This window comes from Pyxicephalus adspersus, chromosome 11 (genome assembly GCF_032062135.1).
Source record: "Pyxicephalus adspersus chromosome 11, UCB_Pads_2.0, whole genome shotgun sequence".
In the NCBI taxonomy this organism is placed as follows: domain Eukaryota; kingdom Metazoa; phylum Chordata; class Amphibia; order Anura; family Pyxicephalidae; genus Pyxicephalus; species Pyxicephalus adspersus.
In genome coordinates this window covers 55,877,225-55,901,575 of record NC_092868.1, presented here as the reverse complement: position 1 = coordinate 55,901,575, position 24,351 = coordinate 55,877,225, and the positions used below count along the sequence as shown (strand labels likewise).

Sequence of the window (24,351 nt, the reverse complement as noted above, 5' to 3'; positions counted from 1 at the left end):
GTCATTGCTGAGCTTCTTCTGAAAATGTCAGTTGCCTGGCTGTTATGTTGATTTTATTGCTTTAGTATGGTGGATCATCAATTTAAAATAGTGTTTCCCAACCAGGGTCACATGGAACCCTAGGCTTTCTCCAGAGGTTGCTAGTAGTTCCTTGAGCAATGAGCAATTTGTGCCTTTTAGTTCAATTTAGGTGACACCAATGATTTATTTGGTTATCTGTAAGGGTGATATTCTTCCCAATGGACAGCAATGTAAGAGGAATTCTTCCCACTGACTATTGCAATAATTTACTGTGAGCTGTGGATATTGTAATTATAGAGGAGGTTCCCCAAGACCTGAATTATTTACAGGGTTCCTCCAAGTTAAAAAGTTAAAAAAAAGACTGACTCAAAACAAGAATGCAGAAAATAAAAAACGCCCATCTTAATTTATCACCCTACCAAAGCCCTTGAATCAATGATTTGTATATAATAGAGCCCCTTATACTTATACCCAAATCTTCTGGTCAACCTAGGTATATTCACCCAGCAGACAGACATAGGCAGCCATTTTCACCAGGAATAGCATAGGCCTAAACTAACATGATGATGCGCCCCCAGGGTATTGGCCCAGGTTGTATTCACCGGAAGTGGATGATGGGTGTCATTCAACCATGTACGAGGGCCAGCACAGATTCCACAGAGCAGTAAGATTCTGGGAAAACAGTGCCAAAGAACACTAAATCCAGTGCCAAAGAGTACTAAATCCAGAGCTGACATTTCTTCACAGTCTTAGCAATTGATTTTAAAACACTTGTAAGAAAAAAGGTGGACTGGGGCTTTAAAGTTCACCTGTACCCAACTTATGGGCATTAAAGCTTTTATAAATTCTTATCGAGCAGTGAGAGAGCTTTCAAACAACTCCTAACTGACCTGTTTGTAAATCTTGAAGTCCCTGAATCAGCTTTAATGCCAAGCACCTGGCATTTCTAGAAGTTGAGGTCAGCTCTGACTGCCAACATATTTCCCTCTGCACCGTTTTCTTCTAATTAATTCCCAAAGAACTAATAGGCTGAATAGTCAAACCACAAAGTGAGAGTCCAATGCAAGAGGTGCATGGTAAAGTAAAATGCTGTGACAGCTACAACTTTTAATCACCAAAAAACTGTGTCCACTTCTAGGATCAAGGGAGCCACGTAGGTAAATTATAAAAGGGAGTTCATTGTCATTGAGCAGGCCTCCGTTGCAGCTACAAAGTTCAGAGAATCTTTGAGTAATGTTGCTTATGACATATATTTATTTTTGCTACATGATAAAGAACAATTGTTATCCAATAGAAACTTTGCTGTGGTTTATCGCTGCTCTCAGTGCAATACATCTACTTAGCTGATTAGATATATCAGTGCAATCCAGTAACAGACTTGCCGATTAATTCCAATGTACATAAAAAATTTTGTTGTCTCTTCCTACCCCGGTGCTTTAATTAGTAGATTATTAGAAGCCATTATCCATCTACTTTTTTTTATTTTACAAGCATATGGCTAAACCAAAGATCCCATAAAAAGTTCTTTGCCCCAATGGTCCCAATGACCATCTGAATGTTAAATGTATTTCTCTGCTTTAGTTCAGTGCAAGAATGAGATGTACACCAAAGGTTCAGGTGAAATTACAAGCCCAGACTTTCCCGATGTCTACCCCAAACTCACTAACTGCAAGTACACCATTCAGGTGGAAGAGGGCTTCTCCGTTCTCTTGAGGTTCGTGCACTTTGACGTTGAGTCTCATCCAGATGTCTTGTGCCCTTATGACCGACTGCAGGTGAGGAATTTTTGTTAATGGTGAACTTTCAGAATACAATATAATAATGTTATTAGATTTCTTTTAAATGAGCAAAAGTATTTGGTCATTGGAATATAGGTGGTTGCAGTAAAAGGTACTGTTACTACTTATGCATACAAAGATAATTTTGACAACTGTGGATTTATAATTATGTGGTAACATTCTAGGGAAGGCCGCTTTCTGCATGAAGGCATCCATGTGCACAAAGCCATATCAATAAAGAAGTAGTTTGACCAGGGTGATGTGAAGAAGCTTAAGTGGCTTCTATAGAGCGCTAACCTCAGTCCTACTGAACACTTGTGGAATGAATTGGAAGGCCAGTTATAAGCCAGGACTTGTAGTCCACCACCAGTACATGACTACACAGGCATTTATTGGCTGGACAGACACAAATTCCTGGAGCACAATTTCAAAATTTAATGGAAAGCTTTTCAAAAAGAGTATAGGCTTTAAATATATGAAGTCAGTTTTGAAGGAACAGAGGTTGCAGAACCTGCAATTGACTGGGCTCCTTATTCCAGGGAACACATGGGGGTCCTTCCTGGTCACAGAAGTGGTCTCGCCTAGGCCACCAGTTACAGCTCACTCAAATAAAAATAGGAAACCTTCATCTCCTCTGTTTGTCTTTGGCTAAAAACAATGGCAAAAGTGGAAACAAGTGGAAAACTTCCTTTGCCAGCTCTGTTTACAAGTGACAGTGACGACCAGCTATGAATTCATAGGCTATCATCTGCAACCCTTCTCCGAAGTGAAAAGCTGAGCGACTGTGAGGCGACTGTGAGGGTCTGTCACTGATGGGGGCCGGCGACTGTGAGGGTCTGTCACTGATGGGGGCCGGCGACTGTGAGGGTCGCTCACTGAGGGGGCCGGCGACTGCGAGGGTCGCTCACTGAGGGGGCCGGCGACTGCGAGGGTCGCTCACTGAGGGGGTCGGCGACTGCGAGGGTCGCTCACTGAGGGGGCCGGCGACTGCGAGGGTCGCTCACTGAGGGGGCCGGCGACTGTGAGGGTCGCTCACTGAGGGGGCCGGCGACTGTGAGGGTCGCTCACTGAGGGGGCCGGCGACTGTGAGCGTCGCTCACTGAGGGGGGCGGTGACTGTGAGGGTCGGTCACTGGTGGGGGCCGGCGACTGTGAGGGTCGGTCACTGAGGGGGCCAGCGACTGTGAGGGTCGCTCACTGAGGGGGCCAATGACTGTGAGGGTCGGTCACTGATGGGGGCCGGCGACTGTGAGGGTCGCTCACTGAGGGGGCCGGCGACTGTGAGGGTTGCTCACTGAGGGGGCCAGTGACTGTGAGGGTCAGTCACTGAGGGGGCCAGTGACTGTGAGGGTCAGTCACTGAGGGGGCCAGTGACTGTGAGGGTCTGTCATTGAGTGGATATTTGCAACACTGATTGAATATCTGTCACTGAAGGGGTGAAAGTCTTCACTGAAGGGGTCTGTCACAAAGAGGGACCTACACTGACAAATGGTCACTAGGAGGGGTCAATCACTAATGGGTCCTAAATGTGCTGGTAGGTAGATAGGGTGCAAGGATGTGGTAGAGAGGGGACCCTGGTCTGAATTCTGCATTAGGGTCTATAGGCCTGTAGTTACGACACTGCTTTAGGTCATCATGCAACTATTCCAATGGTTCTGCAAAACATTAAGCAGGATCGCCATGAATATAGTTTACTCCAGCTTGTTATCTAATTTTTGTCACTTGCCCATTTCTACCAATTTAGCTTTTTCTGGCAGAAAATCCAAAGCATTTTTTTAAGTCCAATTCTTGTACAAAATCAACAGCTAATTTATCAGAAGCTATGTTATGATTTTCTTGATTTTATCAGGAAAAGAAATATCTAACAGACGGGAAAAATTGTTTTCACAGCTCCTGTGTTCAGCTTAAAATGAAATGAAAATGCCAGAAAGCTCTTGAAGATTTATCTTGGCCAATGTGTACTTAAATGTTGCTGCTTTTTAGCACTAAACTCGATCTATAGATAACGATGAAATGGCTTTACTTTCATAAGCGCACAAAAATCCATTTGATAACTATGACACTTCAGTTATTTGATACGGTGTTCCCTAGGGAACGTGTGTAATTTTCCAGTTTGTGCTCTGTTTAATCTTCATTTTCAAACCTGACAGAAGCTGTCCAGCAAAGGCCAAGAAATGTTTGCTCTCCTACCATCCAAAATAAATGTGGCCAAAGCCATAGTACACAATACCCAGGCACAGTGGGCCACATATACCATTGTGTATGGAAGGGGAAAAGTCTGTATTGCTCTTAGCAAGCAGATTATACTTTCTATGCTCCTATATTATCTCTGTCCCTGCAAAAACTGGCGCTGTTGAAACCAGACTTTATGTTTAATTACCCAAGGCAAGCAAATTCACGAGTCCCATTCTACCTCACAAGAATTATGTTTGGCATTAGCAACCCGATAATTCCTTGTTTTGTGGGACAAAACAAACACCAGCCCTTGGCTTTCTGTATTGAGTACACCATACCAAGAAAACCATGTAACATTTTCAATTATCGGTAACATTTTTTAGTAGTAAATACATCTATATCAGTAAAGCTGGAGGATCCAGCAAACCAGGAATGTATCTGGTCCAGGATTGAAAATAAATAGCAAATACCTTTTAAGAAATCCATTCCTGGTTTGCTGGATCACCCAGCTTTACTGATGAAAGTGTATCCTCTCCACCCTTGGAGAGCCTTAATAAATCAGGCCCAAAATCTCAAATGAGTCTCTGTTGAGTGATTGCAGTGTCTATCATTAATCTATCCATGCCAATTCATGAATACTAAAATGAATGAAGAAATTACACATGTGCATATTGAACACTACAATAATACAAGTTTATATTAAAGGTTACTCATGACAGGCATGGAGGGTAGAAAAAGAAGCAGCACTTGGATTTGCTGCATTGCATACCCAAAAATGCTCTGTAACATTCATAGCTGACCAAGTATTCAAGTCAGTCTCACTGGCTCCATCCCATTTCTATGGCCAAAGAATAGTCTAGTCGGCAGTCCCCACCAAATAGGAAGTTCCTAGTCCCTACAGCTTTATTACTTATGCACATTTTAACACTTTTAAAAACTGCAAGTGTTAAATAAGTGACATAGAATTGTACCCCAAAAAAAAAAAATAACATGACCTAGGTACAAGGTGTTTTGACTCCAATTTTGTGATGTTGTTCCACACCACAACAAAGAAAATTTGTTTAACTGCATGTTGCAAAGACATGATTGAAACCTAATGATGTATTCGCACCTATATTACTCATTGTGTAATGCATGTTTTACCAAAGGCTTTCTTCAAAAATTGTACTGCATGATACAGCCCTCATTTATAGTGGCACCCCAACACACACATACAATAAGCACCAGATGACCCACACAGTGGTTTGCTGCATCACCATAAAACAGCTATGGGACAGATTTCCTTCTTTGGCTTATGCCGGCAGTCTAAACACATTGCACAATAATGCAAAAGATACTACATGCGATAAATCAACACGAATGAATGTATAAATGTGAATGGAGTCTAAAGATAAACTGACTTTGGCAGATGCATTAAAAGTTTTTTGGCTGATTTAACTCGATACTTGAACTTTAAAGAAGCAAATATGTTTTTTGGGTTTAACAGATTTCAGCCAAAGGAAAAGACACTGTATTGTGTGGTGAGACAATACCACAAGAGATCGACACAAGGAGCAACAAAGTGGACATTGTGTTCACAACGGATGGATCGGGGCATCAGACAGGCTGGAATCTTCAGTACACAACAAAACGTAAGTGCACCAATAAATTAAAAAAGTCAAATACACCTATAAGTGTTCACTGTAGGGTGGAGTGTGATGCAGAGGTTGTTTGTAATATTATTTGGGACTTTTCTTTATATATTTGTCAATGATTTCACCTAAGATTTGCATAGATTTTACCCAAGATGGATTCATGCATTTTCAAATCTATTGAGTGAGTAAAGTACTTTAAATCCTTATAGAAAACATCATGTAATATACCCCCTGATATCTTTCTGTGTTAATGCAGAACTACTGATTGTGAATACCAATAGACACCAAATCCAAAGGTTGCACTTACCATTTGCAGATCCTATTTAAATTCAGTTGGTAGCTGAAGGACCCGGTTTGTTTTTTCATGGTGAATTTAGGTCCCATTTGAAATGAATGGCACCACAGTGCACACAAACACATTATCATGAGTGACGCACACTGGTGTGAATGGGCCCTAAGGGCATGTGGCAGATTAGTGATAAAAAAAAAGCTGTGTTTACTGCTGCAGGGTTGGAGTGCTAACAGGTGATAACTGCTATGCATTTCAGGTGTTTGCAAAAGCCTTTGGGGTTTTTTTGTATAACTTGAAACTGTTTGAGAAAAAAAAAAGCACAAACACATACAAAATCATGCAAGAAAATTGATAATAAATGCCTAAGGTTTTGCTAAAATAAGGTATGTCTAAATGAAAAGGTGGGATTATTGCATTATTTTAGAGTTAAAGTGGGAGTTAATTAAAATCAACTGCAAAGCAGAGAGATGTGAGAGCAGAAGTAACAACCAGCTCTGTAATTTATGGGGAATGCTGGCTGCTGTTGACACACTGGTTTTATTATATTTTTCTTGTTGGGTTGGATAAAGAGAGTTTTCACAGGCCCCGTGCAATCCGTGTAATTCACTTAACTGGCAGGCCACGCTTCCTGGCAGCTCTCCAGACCACTGGGTTGTAATTAATGATAAGTATCTGGCTCCTTTTTCTGTAAGAAATGCTCCAAGGTCAGGAGCAGACAGAGGGGCTTGTTCTAAACCAATAATTACATTTGTGTTAAAATATTCTTGTTTCTTTGAATGATTTTGTTACTCATCTACTCACCCCTAAAGCAACTGGGTCTTGGACAGATCTGCTTGTCACATTGCAGCTGGTTAACTCAAGGGTAGAAAATTACTTTTTTTTCTTCTTTCTTATCTCTTGTCCATTAGCTCTTCCTTGTTCTGATCCTGTTCCGCCACCAAGAGGACATTTTACTCCTGTGCAAAAAACGTATTTTGTAAAGGATCGCTTGACGCTCACTTGTGAAGTAGGATACACAATTATAGAGGTGAGTAAACTCAGTGGTGACCTCGAGCAGTCCGAAAGGTAAGCCAGGTTTCTGACATGTCTAGTAACCTAAAAATAAGAGCTGCTCAAGTGAACTCTATGTCTGGAGTAAAGAAGTTTAATCTCCGGATAAGGAAGGGATTCTTCACTGTAAGGTCTGTGAAAATGTGGAATCGGCTCCCTCAGGAAATAGTTTCTACAAGTTCTATAGATTGGAAATAGTTTCTCAGGAAATAGTTTCTACAAGTTCTATAGATTGCTTTAAGAAAAGCTGGATGATTTCTAGAAGCACAGAATATAACTGGGGATTAAATCTTTAAAGTAAAGATAACATAGACTGCTGATCCAGGGAACATCCGATTGCCTCATGGCTTAAGAAAATACTTTTATTCCCCTGTTGGAGCAAATTGAACCTTTTTTTGGCTTCCTCTAAATCAACTATGTCTATGGGGTTTTATATCTGGGATAAATTTATTTCCCTAATGGTTGAACTTGATGGAATTTTTTTTTTCTTTTTTTAACCTGACTAACTATGTAACTATTTAGCATAAGGTGCAAACATAAGTATATTCTGCTGAAGCATGGGTACCCGTAAGTGCTTGTCTTGTCCTATTGGTTGAAATTAGTCTTTTATATATACCATTGAGGTGCAAGAAATCCAATGAGCTCAGCACAGGAGATTATCAGTTAGCATTCCCAGTTCTCTCTGCTGACTCCAAAACTCCTGCCATGGGCTACAAGCAAATAATTATTATTCTTTATATTACATAGTTTATTAAGAGAGAACTTGCACATGTTTTTTTCAATTTTAGACATCAAAACCATGAGTGCCATGAGCCCACACCAGGACATTAGGTGCCAATTACTTTTTTTTGTAGATCAACAGGTTTTTTGTATTTGAACTGTAGGGATAAAACATGAAAATTGTGTATGTAATGGATTGCAGAGAAGTACTGCATATATATGTTTTACCTAACATACACTTTAAGGAAGTTTGCATATTATAAACTGCTTGTAACACCAATGTGTAATAGTTTTGCTCTCATTAGAGCAATCTTGGCATTCTGGAATAGTAGGCAAGGGAGTATCCTTAGGCACCTGAGTGATAGTGGAGTCCATTCAGCCCAGAAGTTGTGCTTATGAGCTGGTTTGGATTCTTGGGTGCAGCACAGATGCAGTGATAATAAAAAAAGGTGAAATCTAATATGGAAATGAAACAATGGATAAGGTTGGAGTTGGGCTTTATATATCATACAAAGCAAACAGGATGGGATGATCATGTAAAACAACCAATCACTTTAATTTTTCACTCAATTCTCCAGCAAACTGAAATAGGAAATCTGCCCGGATCAAACCCAAAGCTGTGTATAGCAAGCAGCTGGTATAAATCAGCTACACCGTCTCCGTTATCTCAACACTTATGGTTTTATTCATAGTCCCCAGTCACCTCTGTGCTATGTCTAGATACTATACAGAGAAATTATTGTCTCTATGGTTTGGTTTTATAAAGCAATTCTTCAAATCCCTAAACATTACATAAAGGAAAACATTCGACAAATTAGATTCTTCTGCTGTTACAGATCTATCATTTTAGGGTAAGATTCAGGTCGGAGCAGGGAAGAGATCCCAAGTTGCTGGTAAAGAGTTAAATATAGAAAACCACTTATCGACCTGTTCCAAAGTACATCTTATACAGAATTAGAACTCAAATAGCCATCATGAAATGAGGCAGAAGTGCAATCACCCTGCACTACATTATCAAATGATCACATAGCCCTGAAATCATATATGACAGCTTAGTTCATGATTAGGGTTTTTTATTATGAAGGAATGCATGTCCTGCAGGGAAGCCAGACACCTTCCCAACCTCCAACCTGTTTGCTTAATAGTTAGAGTCTATTAAGTGTACAGGAGCTAGATTTATGTCATCCAAGTTAAATGCTCGTGATTGAAAATCTATCACATGTACTGCTGTCCCCCAAAGAAAATTAGTGATTTGGCCATTTCACTAAACAACCAACAGAAAAGGCTGCTGAGTTTTTTTAATAGGGAGGACACAGCTTGGCATCTCTGACTTGTCCTCCCTTCTCCATAAAAGAAAGCTGCTCTTTCTGCACATTCTTTATATTGTTCCTGGAAACATCACTAACAATTATTTCCAGCAACAATTATTGAGAACCTGTATGTAGAGACAGGAATGTTTGGTATGCAATGCAATATTCTAAGTTCTAATTATGGCTTAGCATTGCATGCTTATTATCTGGTAATTTACCTAAAAAATAACCAGTAAAAAAATGTATACCGACCTGATTAGTATTTATAACATATCTATAGTCTAAAGCCATATAGACTGAACTTTCACCTAAAACTGAAACATAAGTAAAAAAATATGGTATTCTCAGTGAAGTGCAGTTTTCCCCCAGCCTTTTTAGCTGGGCGCACCACCCGGTGGTTACTGAAGAGTTGGGTCACAATACAGGGGCTACCACCCACATACAATTTCTTCCCACCCAGCTTAAAAACATTTCTGTGCTTGAACACTGAAGGGATATTCTTCTAAAGGCAAGTTACTTCTATCTGGTAATTACAATGAACGACTCTAATAACTCCAACTTGTAAAACTCTCTCTAGTTCAAAAGGACTGATTCTGTCGCTTTTCCTTTATAGAATGGAAGATACGTACCCTCATTCACTGCAGTGTGTCGAAGTAATGGACAATGGGATAAGTTAATACCAAGATGTGAAAGTGAGTTTTAAATTACTTACATTTCTGGATTTATTAAAGAAAAGTGCTCATCAAAACTATGCATGATCAGTTATTGCTAGTTACTGCACATAAGTGCAATCTAATATAAAGCTTTATTTCCCTTTTGCTTCAAGTTTCAAATGTCACAGCCACAACTTTCAATAAAGCTAATTTCAACAATAAAACTTTTACCTATGGATAAATGTAACATGTACATGTATATTCACATGCTTCACATCCAGATACAGAAAAAAACATAGTTTTCTGACATCACAGATTGGTCAGGGAATGGTCAGTCATTTATTATGCACACATATATTGAGGTGTGGGAATATTGCAGAGCTGTATTTTGAGCCCAGTCCACCACATTGACGTTTAGGGGGAATCCCTATTAAATGTACAGCGCTGCGTAATATGTTGGTGCTATATAAATCATGTTTATTATTATTATTATTATTATTATGGGGTAAAGGACTCTGCTATCAACCAACCCAGAAAACTAGTGACATCTAGTGGAGAATTAGAATTACTGCAGGGGATAGATAGTTCCAATTAAAGGGTATAAATTTAACAAAAGCTGCTCCTTTTTTTTTTTTTTGTCCATTCATTTAAAACTTTTGTTCCTGGCGTTCTTTAGAGACTTTTCTTAAACATTTATTCCTTAAAAAATCAACTATTTTTATTATTTGGCTCAGGTAACTTCCTAAAATGTGCCTTTTAATAATTTGGGTAAAAGCCAGAAGAATGCCGGGCTTATGTTCCTAGAATCTCCTTTGTATGCTGATAGGTGGGATTGGAAAGCAGGACAGTTGTGAAGTGTTTGCTGAAAAACACGGTCACTGTTTTTTTTTTTTTTGCATTACTTTACAAATATTAATGTTTTGTGTGATTATATGTATCCGTTCTGTAGTTATCATTTTGGTTTATCACTCTTGCCAGCTAACAGTTTTATTTGTGTTCCCAATAGTTGTTGACTGCGGAGCCCCAGAGATTCCAGAGAGTGGGACTGTCTCCTTTGTTACCACCAAAGATGTGACCGTGTACAATGCCATAATAAAGTACAACTGCGCAGATTTCTATGTAATGAAAGATGACCTAGGTGAGACCTAAATGGATAATTTTGCAGACAAGCGTGACCATAACTGATGTCTACAATTATGATATCCTATGATGATCATATTATAAGAGACAGCAACTCATTAATTACGACAAATTGATTTGCCCATTGGTAGTTCAAATGGACATTGAAGGTCCAAAATGTTAAAACTGTCAAAAGAAGAAGAAGAAGAAGTAGAAATATTGTCATTTGCAAATTTTGATCTTCTCTTAATTGTAGTTTACCCTGCACCCCCTGGCTCCATAATGCACATGTATTCGTGATGGGTGGCTTTATTGATCAATAGGGAAGCCAGGTTTGTAAATGTTTAGGAATCTGGTTACTTTTAGGCTGCTAAGGCAATTGCTTGTTCCAGCACATTTCCAATTACTCTTGCAGGGCTCTCTGGGACATGTTGTTCTACAAATACCTAGAGACATTACCTGGCTGATATAATTATTTGAAATAAATGGTGTACCTAACTCCTAAAATGTTTTATTGAAAAATACATCACTCATCTCCCTGATGACTCTATGACTAAGATCTGATAAGAGGGATGAAACGTATCAGCAGGATCAGATTTGAATGTTCTCTAGAGTTAAAGCATACCTAAACTCAGAAATTTCACTTTACATAAAAGGGTAGACAATCCTTTTATGTAAGGTAAAAATTCTGTTTTTTTTTTTTTTTTATGCAACACCTTTTTAAAAAAAAAAAAAAAAAAAAAGGGTGCAGCACCACCCCTAATCTAATGAATGGGAGCTCAGAGCTCTCTGGTCTGGACTACTGTAACCTACTCCTCTCTCCACTAAAATCTCTTATGAATGCTGCAGCCAGACTCATCCATCCTTCCCACCTCTCCTCCTCTGCTGCCTCTCTTTGTAGTTCTCTTCATTGGCTTCCATTTCACCTTAGAATCAAATTCATCTCATGTGCTTTGCCTTCAAATCCTTCCACAGTTCTTGTCTCACCTACTTTTCTGACCTGAGAGAAAAATACCCCCCAGCCTCTCTCTTTACTCCTCCAATGACCTACTAATGACTTCCTCACTCATAACCTCATCACACGCACGGCTCCAAGACTTTTCTAGAGCTGCCCTGACTCTCTGAAATGGTCTTCCTCGTCCTATTCGGGGCTTGCTCCTACTTTCTGCTCATTTAAAACAGCAGTCAAAACCCAACGCTTCAACCTTAACTACCCGTCTTCTTTTGTCTCCTAAACTCTCACTACTCACCCACCATTCCATATCCCTCTCCTATTGTATGATACTTCACCCACCTCCTAGATTGTAAGCTCTTCGGGGCAGGGTCCTCTCCTCCTTCCGTGTAACTGTCCGTATCTGTCTGTCATTTGCAACCCTTATTTATTGTACAGCACTACGTAATGTTGGTAAAAATAATAATTGTAGCAACAAATTTTTTATGAATAATACTCATTTTATTTCCCTCATTTCAGTGCAGTATCAATGCAGTGCTAAAGGAGAATGGGAGGAATTAAATACCAAAAGAAAAACACTGCCAATATGTGAACCTGGTATGTTCAATTCAAAGACTAACATGAAAGTGTTTAACTTTTCTGTGAACACATGAATTTTTTACACTGGTTTTCATATAGAAGCTATAAAACCACACAAAGCAGTTTTTTAGCAGGTGCTCTGAACATAGCATTTAATTGGAACATGTAAAGTTATCCCAGTCTCTAGCCACAAGCAACAAGGTGAAGTGACAGTAATCACATGCCACCTACTGGCCATTTGGTATAGTCCAGGCAGCTGTTTCTGTAAGGGAATATAGTGTAATATTTTTATGTATTTAATATATTAGGAACTAAAATGTTTTGTAAGTTAATATGAATGATTGTATAAAATGTTTCATTTGCAGCAGTTCCAAAGCATCCAAGGTCCAACCACATTTGAGTTCAACTTAAGTATTTGTGTTATTGTTTGGATGGACAGTAGAGGTTAACAGCCCTGTACCATCCATATTCATTACGTATAGGAGGCCACAGGTGTAGCTGCATGCAGCATATAAACTACAGACCCAAATGGTGGAGGTGAGAAAGCGGTAACTTCACTGCAACCTCACCACGTGTGTGAACTAGCCCTTAACTCCTTTTATGCTTTCATATTTATTATACAGCGCTGCATAATATGTTGGTGCTATTTAAATCCTGTTTATTAATAATAATAATATTTTGCTGTCTATACTCAAACAGTATAGATAGCAGTGTTGATAAAACACAATGGGTCTGATTTCCAGGCTTGCTGGATCACCCAGCTTCACTGATTAAAGTGTATCCTCTTCAGCCTTGGAGAACTTTAATAAATCAGACCCATTGAGAGAGCTAAACAGCTGAAGCTTAAAGCGTACCTAAACTCAGAAATTTCACTTTACATAAAAGGGAAGACAACCCCTTTTACATAGAGTAAAAATTCATTTTTTTTTCTTTTTAAGTTCAAAGGGTGCAGCACTGCCCCCTAATTCTCGTTCGCCTAGGATCTACCTGCGTCACGCATCCCTGTAGGCTCTTGGGTGCTCCCTCTGCGCATGCTTACAAAAGGAGCCCTTTTGTAAAAAGGAAAAAAAAATTGCTGATCTTACGTATGTGCAGTGAGACTGCAAGTTTTTTTTCCCATCTACGTCACCCGATCTCCCGCCTGGGTCGGCTGACCTAGGAACAAGAACCTGAAGAAGAGAAGATGGCGCTGCCCAGCGTGCCGGCTCAAAGATGGATGCCAGGATGACGCGGGACCACGATGTAAGAGACCTCCGGATGGATCGGACTGCGCTGCGGGATTGAAGGTAAGTGTATTTTTGTTGTTATGGGGACTTTTGAGTTTATTTCCTCTTTAATTATATGGATAGAAGGCATGTGAATTGTTGAGAAAAGAGATAGAGTGGGCTGTATTCTTCCTGTGCAATTTGGCAATGTCCTGTGGTTTGCAGAGAGGTAAAAGCATCACTGTTTATAAAATTGGTCTCATATGTTAAAACCGCACTAAACCCCACTATGCTCACCTGTCCCCGTTTCGTTGCAAGGTGCCAACATCTTCTTCCTTCTTTGCTTTCTAGATGCGTTTGTTGGCCATAGTTCTGGTCATTGTTGCTGTATTTCATTACTTTTGATGGGAAAGAGACTATACAAAACCCTACATTTTTGGGTAGAGTAACAAGTAAATCGTAGAACAGAGGTGCCAAAAATACAAATCCTTTGATTTAGGTGAAGCATCTCACATATATGGATTCTCATATATTTAGGAGTTTAGCTTTAGAATTTCCTATTATTTTGTGATTTTAAGTAAACTTTGGGCTCTGACATCTTATTTATTAAATACAAATTTCCCTCTTGGAAAAAGATGCAACTGTGCATGATTGCATGCACCTACAATCATTTTTCTTTTTCAGATTGTACAAAAAAGTATCCAATGCTTATCGTTTTTCTGTGCTAAGTAAAGTAAAAAGCCCTGGTGGGTGCAGAAGCTTCACTTATTTCTAACACATCCTTTTCTTTTCTCCTAGATTGTGGAAAAAGGACCACACATGCCGTACAACGCATATTCGGTGGAGAAGTGGCCAAGCTGGGAGAGTTCCCATGGCAAGTGTTGATAACTGCAAACTCTAATGCAGGAGCGGGAGCCCTGCTGTATGATAAGTGGATTATAACAGCTGCCCATGTTTTGTATGGCGTAGACCTACCCCAACTTGCTCTAAAAATGGGATTCATCAGTAGAAATGACACAAACTTCTATAAGGCTGTGCCAGAGGCTATCTATATCCACCCCAGTTACAGAAACGATGAAACATACAACCATGACATTGCTCTGATTAAACTCAAAAACAAAGTGCCGATTAATAAAAACATCCTCGGAATCTGTCTCCCAACCAAAGAGGATCAGTACCAGATCAGTGAATCAGAAAAGGATAACCATGCAGGGCTAGTATCTGGCTGGGGTGCAACCGAAAGAAATGCTAGATCTAGACATCTGCGCTTTGTCCAGGTGGACATTATCAATCATGGGAAATGTGCACACACATATAGTCAAAAGTTGGTCAAGGCTAAAGTCACCGAAAACATGATCTGTGCTGGTCATGAAGATGGGGGAAAGGATTCTTGCCATGGTGACAGCGGAGGCCCACTGGTTTTCCTTAATTATAAAAACAAAAGTTGGTTCATTGGTGGGATTGTGTCCTGGGGGGTAGATTGTGGGGTTAAAGGTCAATATGGGGTCTATACAAAGGTAAGCAACTACCTCGACTGGATACAAAATATTGTCCAGAACAAATAAACATAATTCATAGCCACATAAAAAAAGAATTTTCTTGCTAAACAGCTTATCATCCGTTGGACTAAGGCTATGTACACGTTAGACAATTCTCATCCGATAATCACCTAAGGGCTGATATTGGACAAGTATCAGGCTTGTTGTCCATTAATCCGTCCTGGTGGATCCACGAACATTGGACATGTATTAAAGGGGCTAGACCGCAGTGGGGTGCCATTCCGTCCTTCTCCCCCTCTCCATAGAGCAGAATGGTGCTGTATGAACAGAACTTGTTCATGCATTGTGCAATCTTCTGTCAGAAAGGATCCACAATTATTGCATGTGTGTACACAGCCCATAGTCATGTCACCAGCTGTTCCTCAAAGGGGTTCAAAATCTAATCCCCCCCCCCATATATTCATATGTCTTTATTACAGTCTATTTACAGGTAAATATTTGGGAGAAGCCAATTAACCTAACTGCATGTTTTTGCAATGTGGGAGGAAACCCATACAGACACAGGGAGAACCTGCAAACGGAGCCCTGGCTTATATTCGAACCTGGGACCTAGTGCTGCAAAGGCCAGAGTGCTAACCACTGAGCCAACATGCTACACAATGTATGTAAAGAGGAACTTCCACCTCCCATTCAAATCAAAGAAAAAATGTAACCTTTGGGTCTATTCTTTAATAACATAGCTTTTCTACAAATCCAGGATGTCTTCTTTTCACCTGGTGCTCTATTACTGCAAGTTTTATCCAGCACTGCCATGGTATTTTCCATGACATCGGAAGGTGGCCAACCTCTTCCATAAGTTTCCATTTTCAGGCTTTTGTGTTTTTAAACAAATGCTAACAAAAGTCTAGTAAAAAATAGTTTAAATCAAAACAAATGGGTTTTTAGTATTTTAAAAGCGTTTGTTCAGAAGCTCTATGTATCTTCTAGGGTTGTTTGGCCATCTAAATGTCACCATATACTTGCATTCAACTACTCATAAAAACTTGTGTTTATGAGCATTTAGGAGCTGTTGCTGCAGGCTTTTATGTTTGTAAAGCTAGGGTCTTGTGTGCTGAAAAGAGAAAAAAAGCCAGAACAAACACCTATAAAAAGCTTGTACAGGCTTTTGCAAACAAGTTTTTTTCCCTGAAAATGTTCAAAGGCAGCTTCCAGGGGCGTTTAACAGCTCCATTTTTCAGAAGCGGGTCGGAACAGAAGTCTAGTGTGTTCGTGGACTAGAAGTGTTGTTGGCCTAGGCCAAAGTGTTACTACTATTGAACACCTATCCCTCCTATGTCTTCCATAATATGAGACTTTTAGTTTCTAGAGAAAACTGTAAAGAAATTTAGGATTGCAAATCACCTCCTCATCTCTATAACAGAGAGAAAATGTTCTGCTGTTCATACTGTACAGAGCAGGTATACCAAAAGTAAACGTGCAGAGGAAAGCATTGGATTTCTGGCACAATCAAGTTTTCTTTTATCGTATTTTACGCTTTCAAAATGTATGGTATGCTTCTGGTATTTTTATTAAACCCAAAATAGAGCAACTACAAGTTGAATGTTATGGTTTACCAACACCTCACAAAAAGTTAGGATATGTACACATGCTAGATTTTTGTAGTTGGAAACAATTTTCCCAATTCTTTCCAAAGACAAACGACTGAAAGATGAATGAACGAACGCTGTACACACAAAGCAATTCTGTTCTATGGAAAGGGAAGGGGGTAGAACAAACCAGTGGCACCTTGCTGCGCTCCCATTGCAGTAGTGCATGGATCCACCAGGACAATGTTGGACGGATTCCATACATGTGATTCCCGTCCTGGAGCCTGTACTGGCTGAGAATCATCTAACTTGTGTACATAGCCATATTGTATGCATACTCCAAATATTGTTACTATTATTTCAGTCCTTTTATTTACCCTTTAATTGGATAAAGATAAGAGCTGCCAAAGTCAGGCATTGTTTTCAAATCTGTGCCTAAGAACATAATTAGGGAAAGAAAAGGCTATGTACACACGTGCAATTGTTCTCATCCGATAATTGTCTCAGGGCTGATATCGGATGAGAATCTTGTGTGTGTACGGTGCTCATCGTCCATCATCTGAATGACCGTCCTGGCTGATCCATGGACAACTGTAATGGATGTAAAGGGAGAGAGAACGCAGGACCACAGAATGGTGCTGTATGTACAGCGCTTGTTCATGCAACATGCAGTCTTTTGTCATTGGAAAGGATTGTGAAAAATCCTTTCAACAACATTCTTTGCATATGTGTATGCAGCCTTAATGTAAGCATACTCCAAGCATTGTTACTATTAATTATCTCAATCCTTTTTACCTGTAATATGACAAAGATAAAGGCTGTCCTAGTCAGGCATTGTTTTCAGATCTGTGCCAAAGAACATAAGGGTAAAGCATTAGCATGGAAGACAGGCAACTGGCAATGTGCAGTCATTAGAAGTATTCCAAGCACAGATGGAATAAAGTCCAAGTATCTCTGGGATCTGTTCCCTATGGAAGAATTACAGAGGGGTAGACAGATGTGTTTTAAAAAAATGATACAGAAGAGCAGTTCTGTTTCATCCCATTATGTTATTGAAAACTAAAGGGCAGTGGTTAGGTTTATATAAATGCATAGCATGAATAGCAGTAAAGCTTTTTGTACTTTTATACACCTTGAATTTATCTACTGCCAACATGACCTTAACCTAAGTTCCCTCCCTTCAGATCTCAACTTTCCAAGATCACAAAAGACCTGTAACCTTCAATGGCTGTCTACAGGCTATAAGCAGCCATGGGTGGAATAACTTTCAGTGGGTGAATGTAAACAGCAGCTCTTTTTTGATCTTATGTATACATTCATGAAGGAAGAAGTGTTAGGTTATGGTTACAAGATTACATGCAGGGTGTATACCGTTTACTTATGCATCAAGTTTGGTTTTTTATTTGGTGTCCAAGACAGTTTTAACTTATTTTGCTTCATGCCAGACAGGCAGCTGTTTCCAGGTTGAAGTAAGTTAAAGGATTAGGAGAGAGCAGATTCTATAAACCCTATGGATGAACCAATATATTTGCTCCCTTCTGGTCTAACAAATTTAGCAACTTATGTGGAAAATGATAGGCTTAAGCTTGCTACTATCATATAGTTTGTAGCCAACTGCAGCTGGAACCATTTAAAGGTTGACAGCAAGCTAGGGTCCAACATTTAATGTTGCTGCAACAACTTATTCATCAGTGGGTATCTGAAAAGAGGCAAGTACATAGACACCTCTGTTTTAGGTGACCCTATGGTGGGAAAATAAAGAATGTTTTGAAATTCTCACCAAACATAAAACTCTAAAGAACTTGAGCAAAGCCTTGTTTGTATGGCCTGTTCCAAGTATTTTAGTACATTAAATCTTTTATGGTAACGTGCCAATAAATGCAGGGAATCATTTGGGTGCCAAAAAATGTAAGCAAATGCACTTGATTATCTCCATTGCAAGTCATAAAGGTGTTCATGTACATTTTAGTCTTGCCCTACTTCTTTATAAATGGCATTTACTGCAAATGAAGGCCCCTATATATTTTTATTCAACTGGGCAGCACGGAGGTTAAAACTCTGGCCTTTGCAGGACTAGGTCCCAGGTTCCAATCTCAGCCAGGACACTATCTGCATGGAGTTTGCAGGTTCCCCCCGTTTGCATGAGCTTCCTCCGAGTACTACCACTTTCCAAAATTGACCTTACTTTAAGACTGTGGTAATGTCATATGACTATGGTAGGGACATTAGGTTGTGAGCCTCTTTGGGGGACAGCTAGTGCCATGACTATGGACTTTGTAAAAAGCTGCGCGATATGTTGGCACTATATAAATACTGTGTAATATTAATGAATAGCACAGACTGACTGCACTGTCCCAAACCAGACCATTGCTACTTAATGGTATGAAAGTACACCTTGTTAAACGACATACCTATTTATTGACCACCAGCATTCCCAACAAGTACACTGTACAAGAACTGTACAGCCATGCAGCATCTCTTCAGTCCTCCAGGTTTCACGATCCTGCTCTAAACGTATTACTTTACTATGCTCCTCGCTTAAACAGAATACAGGAATGGAACCTGGTCATTAAGCAAGGAGAATCTGAACTGGACAGGGCCATCTTAAACAAAGACTCACTCTCTACCTTCACTTAAATTTTTTTGCATTCATACAAAATACATTTTTATCACCCAAGTTTTCATGCTTTAACATCGTGTAGTTCTTTTGACAGTTGCCCCACACCTGAAATTCAAGTTATTTTAAAATGTTTGTTACCCAAAGCCAATATCCATACTAAATAATGGGTTAGTTACTCCAACCTAGTTTTGTTTAGGTTGCCAAAAGGTGCCAAAGTATGAAACCACAATATATTATGAGGATGATGCGTATGCAAGGGCCATCGGCAAAACCAGTATCCTCTTAAGCTCATGTGGCAGAGTGACAGCACAGACCGAATAGGTCAAGGTTTATATCTACTTTAGCAATGCTTGAAAAATTCCTTCATCTTTATTCACAAGCCTGCATGAAAAAAAATGTCAAAAACACTGGAAAGAGCAAAGTAAAATAAAGAAGACACCAACTTTGTCAATTATTTTTTTTTTTTTATTATTATTTAAGAACCTACATTGACAAGTCTTGTAAAAAGCATCCAAACACATAACACGTGACTGCAGCAAACAGCATTCTTAGTATTACTTACAAACCAGTCCCAACACTCTAGAAAAACAGGAGCATTTCATGCCACTCCAGAGCGTTCACCACCCACCCCACCAGCATCAAATGCAGTTCACAAAGACTCACATTGTCAGTGAACAGAAAAGAATGCACACCTCATACAGCATTCACAGCAATAGACATTATCAGGTAAAGGGGGGAGGGACTTTTTTTTAACACAAACCAATTTCAAACAATAATCTTTTAGGCAGGAAAGGCCTCAGTCTTCCAAAATGGACAAGTCCTCTGAATGCAAGAAACATTCGTACGTTACTGGCTCCCACTGCTCTCTGCACACAATCACCAAGGTCAATGGATCCAGAGACACATAGTCAACTTCATGAAAAAAAAAAAAAAAATTAAATATTCCCATAATGCACCACCAGGTCTGCGCACGCGCTCTCGGTTCTCGCTCATACCCAAGCCTCTCATTCCTTGGTAACACCAATCCCACAGTTCAAGCAAGCCTTCTGGTTCCACCAAACAGCCGTGCGTTCAGTAGCGCTGGCACGACTTCCACGAAAATAAAGTAGCGGATTAAAAATGGCTCACCCACCGTTCTTACGAATGGCCGCAGAGGAGGCGTTCTTGCTGGAAAATGCGTGGCTTATTAAAGAGAGCTGCTTGTGTGTGACAGGTCCCAGGCAGACAAAAGTGAGGAGCAGAGATCAGTTGATGAAGCAGTGAACACATTAGGGAAGACTGTCCTGAACATAATCTGAATAGTTCATTTAACATAATGGAAATAAAAAATAAAAATAAAGTTATACATTGTGTAATGCCAGTTGGTTTTCTTCAACATGCAGCTTCGAAGCTCACACATACAATACGCTATCATCCATCTTCGTTTGAAAAGCAGGCACAGCTGCACGCTTGAAGAAAACCTTTGGGAAACGTTCCATAACTTCATTTCACTTTGTACTTACCACAAAATTAGGAAATGTTTGTTCACCCCCAGTCACCCAATACACATCTACCCGGTATTTCTACATACCCCACCCCGATGACTTTGAATCCATGCTTGAGCCGAAGCCCCCATTGAACCCAGTACCAGAGCCTGCATTTGGCGAACCCCAGCCTATGGCGCCAGAGTTGGAGCCGTAGGAATTACTACCTGTCCCAAAACCCTGTGACTGGTCCCTGGGCTGATTTCCCTGGCCCTGACTGTTGCCTTGTGGGCCAGGCTGGTTCTGTTGACTGGCCAGCATGCCCATCATACCCCAGCTGCTTTGGAGTGCTGCCTGAGCAGCAGCCATCATAGCAGGATTAATGCTAAATGCTCCAAAGTTCATTCCACCACCACCTCCCATGTTATTCGGCTGGTTGTTACCAAGTCCACTGCTGTTTGGCCTATTGTTGGGATAGCCCTGGTTGCCAAAATTTGGCCCTGGGAACCTGCCACCTCTATCTAAGGGGGCTCGGTTGTTATTGTGTTTGGGTTCTGCAGTAGAGACATGAACGCTGACTCCTTTGATGATGAGATCTTCTCCACACAGTGATTGTGCCACCTGGGAGAGAAAAAGTTTTGTAAAGGGTAAATGATTTCTCAAATTGGTCAGAATATTGCCATTGTTATAACTTTTGCAGTCTACAAAAAAATGCCTATACCAACGTTTATATACACTACAATAAGCCGAGGCTACATGAATGCCAGATATGATCAGAAATGTGCTTTGAAGCCTCCTAGGCCATCAGGGTTACAGGTTATATGAGGTCTTCCCAAACACAGTGCCAGTCAAGGACTATGTTAGCTTTGCCAAGGCTAGGGAAGAGGAACACCCCCAGAAAGATTTCTGTTCATAACAAACATAGGACATAAATTACAAGATTATCCGGTGGTGATGAAAGAAAGTTCCATTGTAATAGAAAGTCAAAATTTATTACTGTGCCATGAAAGACTGGGTGCAATAAAGAAAACCAATGTCTATATACAATCTGCCAGAGTAGAAAAATACGTTTATCAAGAAGGAGAGGATTTTCACTCACGTCTCACTCATTATACTTACAATTTTCATTCCTAGGTGATACTTGTATCTCACATTGAACTTTACCACCACCAACTCCACCTGCTCTTCTCAGACAAATGCTTAATAGCCAGTCCGAGTGCAAAACCCACATTTGTGCAAATACAACACAAAGGTTGTGAAAACTGAAGTCTTAGCTGCCTATGCTTTGATTTCTCTGCTCCTCCATCAAAAGGCTGAAGGTGTGTAAATAATGGTTTACCTCTCACCTTATTGTACGATACTTCCTCCATCACCTAGACTGTAAAGCTCTACGGAGCAGGGTCCTCTCCTCCCCCTGTGTCACTGTCTGTATCTGTAACCCCTATTTAATGTACACCCCTGCATATTATGTTGGCACTATATTAAAAACAGTTTAATGATAATTAATTTCTTATGAATGCCAGTAAATTAATCAATGCAATACTAAAAGGCCTGGAGTTCAGCATAAAAACGAAAATTGTTGCACAGTTGGCTAAAATATTAAGATTTACAGCTTCTATGTTATTCTTCTGTTACTGTGTATCCAATACAAAAGGCAGCACGTTGTACAGTGACTTACCTGGTCATCTGCAAATGTGACAAAAGCAAATGCTCTGAAAGGCTTGGGGATGAACACATCTACAACTTCACCATACTGGGAGAAGAACTGTCGAAGCTCCTCAGCACTCATGTCCTCTGTACAGCGACCAACAAATACTTTTCTGCTGCGCATGGGTTCATCTGGGCTTTGCTAGAACATGGCAAGAAAAAAAAAGGAGGTGTAAGGTACAGGTAAGTAATTTTTAAATTGCACTTACATGCCTGTACTAGTTGCAAGGCTCAGCTCATAAAATTAGCTAATGCTAAATTCTTGCAGCCACTTTATACAAAAGATATAAGCTTTACAGCAGAATAAAATTTGATAGAAGTGGAAACTGAATATTTAAAAGGGTAGATTTTTTTCATACATGCAAATTACTTTCCAATACTCTGCAATGAGCCCAAATACATAGCTAGCTGTCCTTTCAAGCTGAACTCCAGGCAGATATACAAGACACAGAATAATACAGCTCTGTATTCAATATGAAATCTTTTAAATGTAAGTACCTGAATTTGACCTGGTATCAGCCTCTCGTAGTCCACAGTACAGCAAAGGTCAGACTAGGGGAGGGAGAAGCAGCACAAGGAGCCAATTAATTATTAGTTCTGCAGTGCAAGAAACATGCTTATAGGTGAAGACAGCAGAGTGACAGAAGTGAAGTTATCAGACTGCTACTTCTCCTTTTACTGATCACAGGCACAGAAAGGGACAAGACCTGTGTTAATTAATAAACCAAGAAATATCAGCTTTTCTGCCCTACCAGACAGGGTTTTGCATGACTGAATGGACAGAAAAACAAAATTTCATTTTCAAGTAAACAGCTCCAATATATGCATTTCATCTATTTAGCTGTTTGCCTGGAGTTCAGCTTTAAGGATAAACTGCACACTGGAAGCTGTGGCCAAGTAAAGGCTGGCAGAGGACAACGGCCTGGTCACCAGTATTGCCTGTGGTCCCCCTGCAGCTGATCTTTCCCCAATTCTGACTTACCATGCCTTGTTCTGCGTGGAGGCGGCCTACTTGGTAAAGTCAGAGCATGGCCTCATATTACAGCCTCTTGCTAGAACGACAACATTACTAACTCTCACTCCAAATTTCCTGAGACTAACAGTGACAGCCAGCAGTGCCTTAGATCTCATATTGCAGCTTTATAACTAGAAGACTGATAACACAAGAGTGCCTAGGAACACTCCAGACAAAGATTTATCTTTGAGAGTACTGCTCAGGCATAATTAATATTCCTTTTCAATTTTAAAGCATACAAAATATTCACTAAAATCAGCTCCACATAATAAACAGTATGAATATAGCGCCAACATACAGCAGCACTGTACAATAAATAAACTTTAAGAAACCTTCTCGTATGTGTTTGTTCTTTGCAAGCTGGACAAGACTGCAATAGAGACAATCTACATAGGCAACGTACAGGTTTACATCGAGACCCAAGGCAGTGTAAACCCAACCTCTCAATTTACCTTTGAATTGGGCAGTTTGCAATCGCACCATCTTCCGTCTATCATATGCCGCTGTGACATAACTTTCACTTGTGTTTCATAGTCTGCAAAGCGAACGAATCCGAAACCTTTTGAATGACCTGTTTTGGCATCTTTTTTAACCTAAAAAAAGAGAGAATATAACTTGCAATTGCAGCACTAAAATGTAAGAATACCTAACTGAAGAGGAAAATAAAAAATTAAATACCTGCACCATGATGACTTCTCCAAAGGTGCAGAAATATTCTTTAAGGTCCTGTTCTGTCGTTTTCCATGGAAGCCCCAACACAATGAGATCTGATGTTTTTGTAACAGCTCGCTTTATTTTAACAGCTGAAGAAGCGTCTGCTTCGTCCATTTTTCTCTTGTTGTCTGTAATAAAATAAAAGGGTCAGCCTTCGTCCTAACAGTGTTCTCCCCAGTCACTTAGCAGGGTGCACCAGCAGGCAGTTTTTGGGTAGTTACTGATAAGTTGGGTCACAATACAGGGGCCACCACCCACCT

General features: G+C 40.0%; 2 protein-coding genes across 3 annotated transcripts in view; one reads left to right on the top strand and one right to left on the bottom strand.

The window, feature by feature from the left end:
• Positions 1-19,643, top strand: part of MASP2 (MBL associated serine protease 2) — a 28,363-nt gene extending 8,720 nt beyond the window's left edge. The window contains exons 5-11 of the mRNA XM_072426959.1: positions 1,603-1,796; positions 5,460-5,604; positions 6,808-6,926; positions 9,593-9,671; positions 10,639-10,770; positions 12,223-12,300; positions 14,286-19,643. Of these exons, the coding sequence (XP_072283060.1) occupies positions 1,603-1,796; positions 5,460-5,604; positions 6,808-6,926; positions 9,593-9,671; positions 10,639-10,770; positions 12,223-12,300; positions 14,286-15,052 (1,514 nt within the window). The 3' untranslated portion in view covers positions 15,053-19,643. The remainder of the gene's footprint in view (positions 1-1,602; positions 1,797-5,459; positions 5,605-6,807; positions 6,927-9,592; positions 9,672-10,638; positions 10,771-12,222; positions 12,301-14,285) is intronic.
• The window catches only part of TARDBP (TAR DNA binding protein), an 8,594-nt gene continuing 3,886 nt past the window's right edge, over positions 19,644-24,351 (bottom strand). Inside the window, exons 3-7 of one of the 2 annotated variants that reach the window (XM_072426962.1) lie at positions 24,056-24,219; positions 23,830-23,970; positions 22,861-22,914; positions 22,334-22,504; positions 19,644-21,276 (exon numbers count right to left, since the gene is read on the bottom strand). In XM_072426962.1, coding sequence (XP_072283063.1) covers positions 20,755-21,276; positions 22,334-22,504; positions 22,861-22,914; positions 23,830-23,970; positions 24,056-24,219 — 1,052 coding nt within the window. In that variant the 3' untranslated portion in view covers positions 19,644-20,754. The remainder of the gene's footprint in view (positions 21,277-22,333; positions 22,505-22,860; positions 22,915-23,829; positions 23,971-24,055; positions 24,220-24,351) is intronic. The other variant, XM_072426963.1, reaches the window with a different exon arrangement.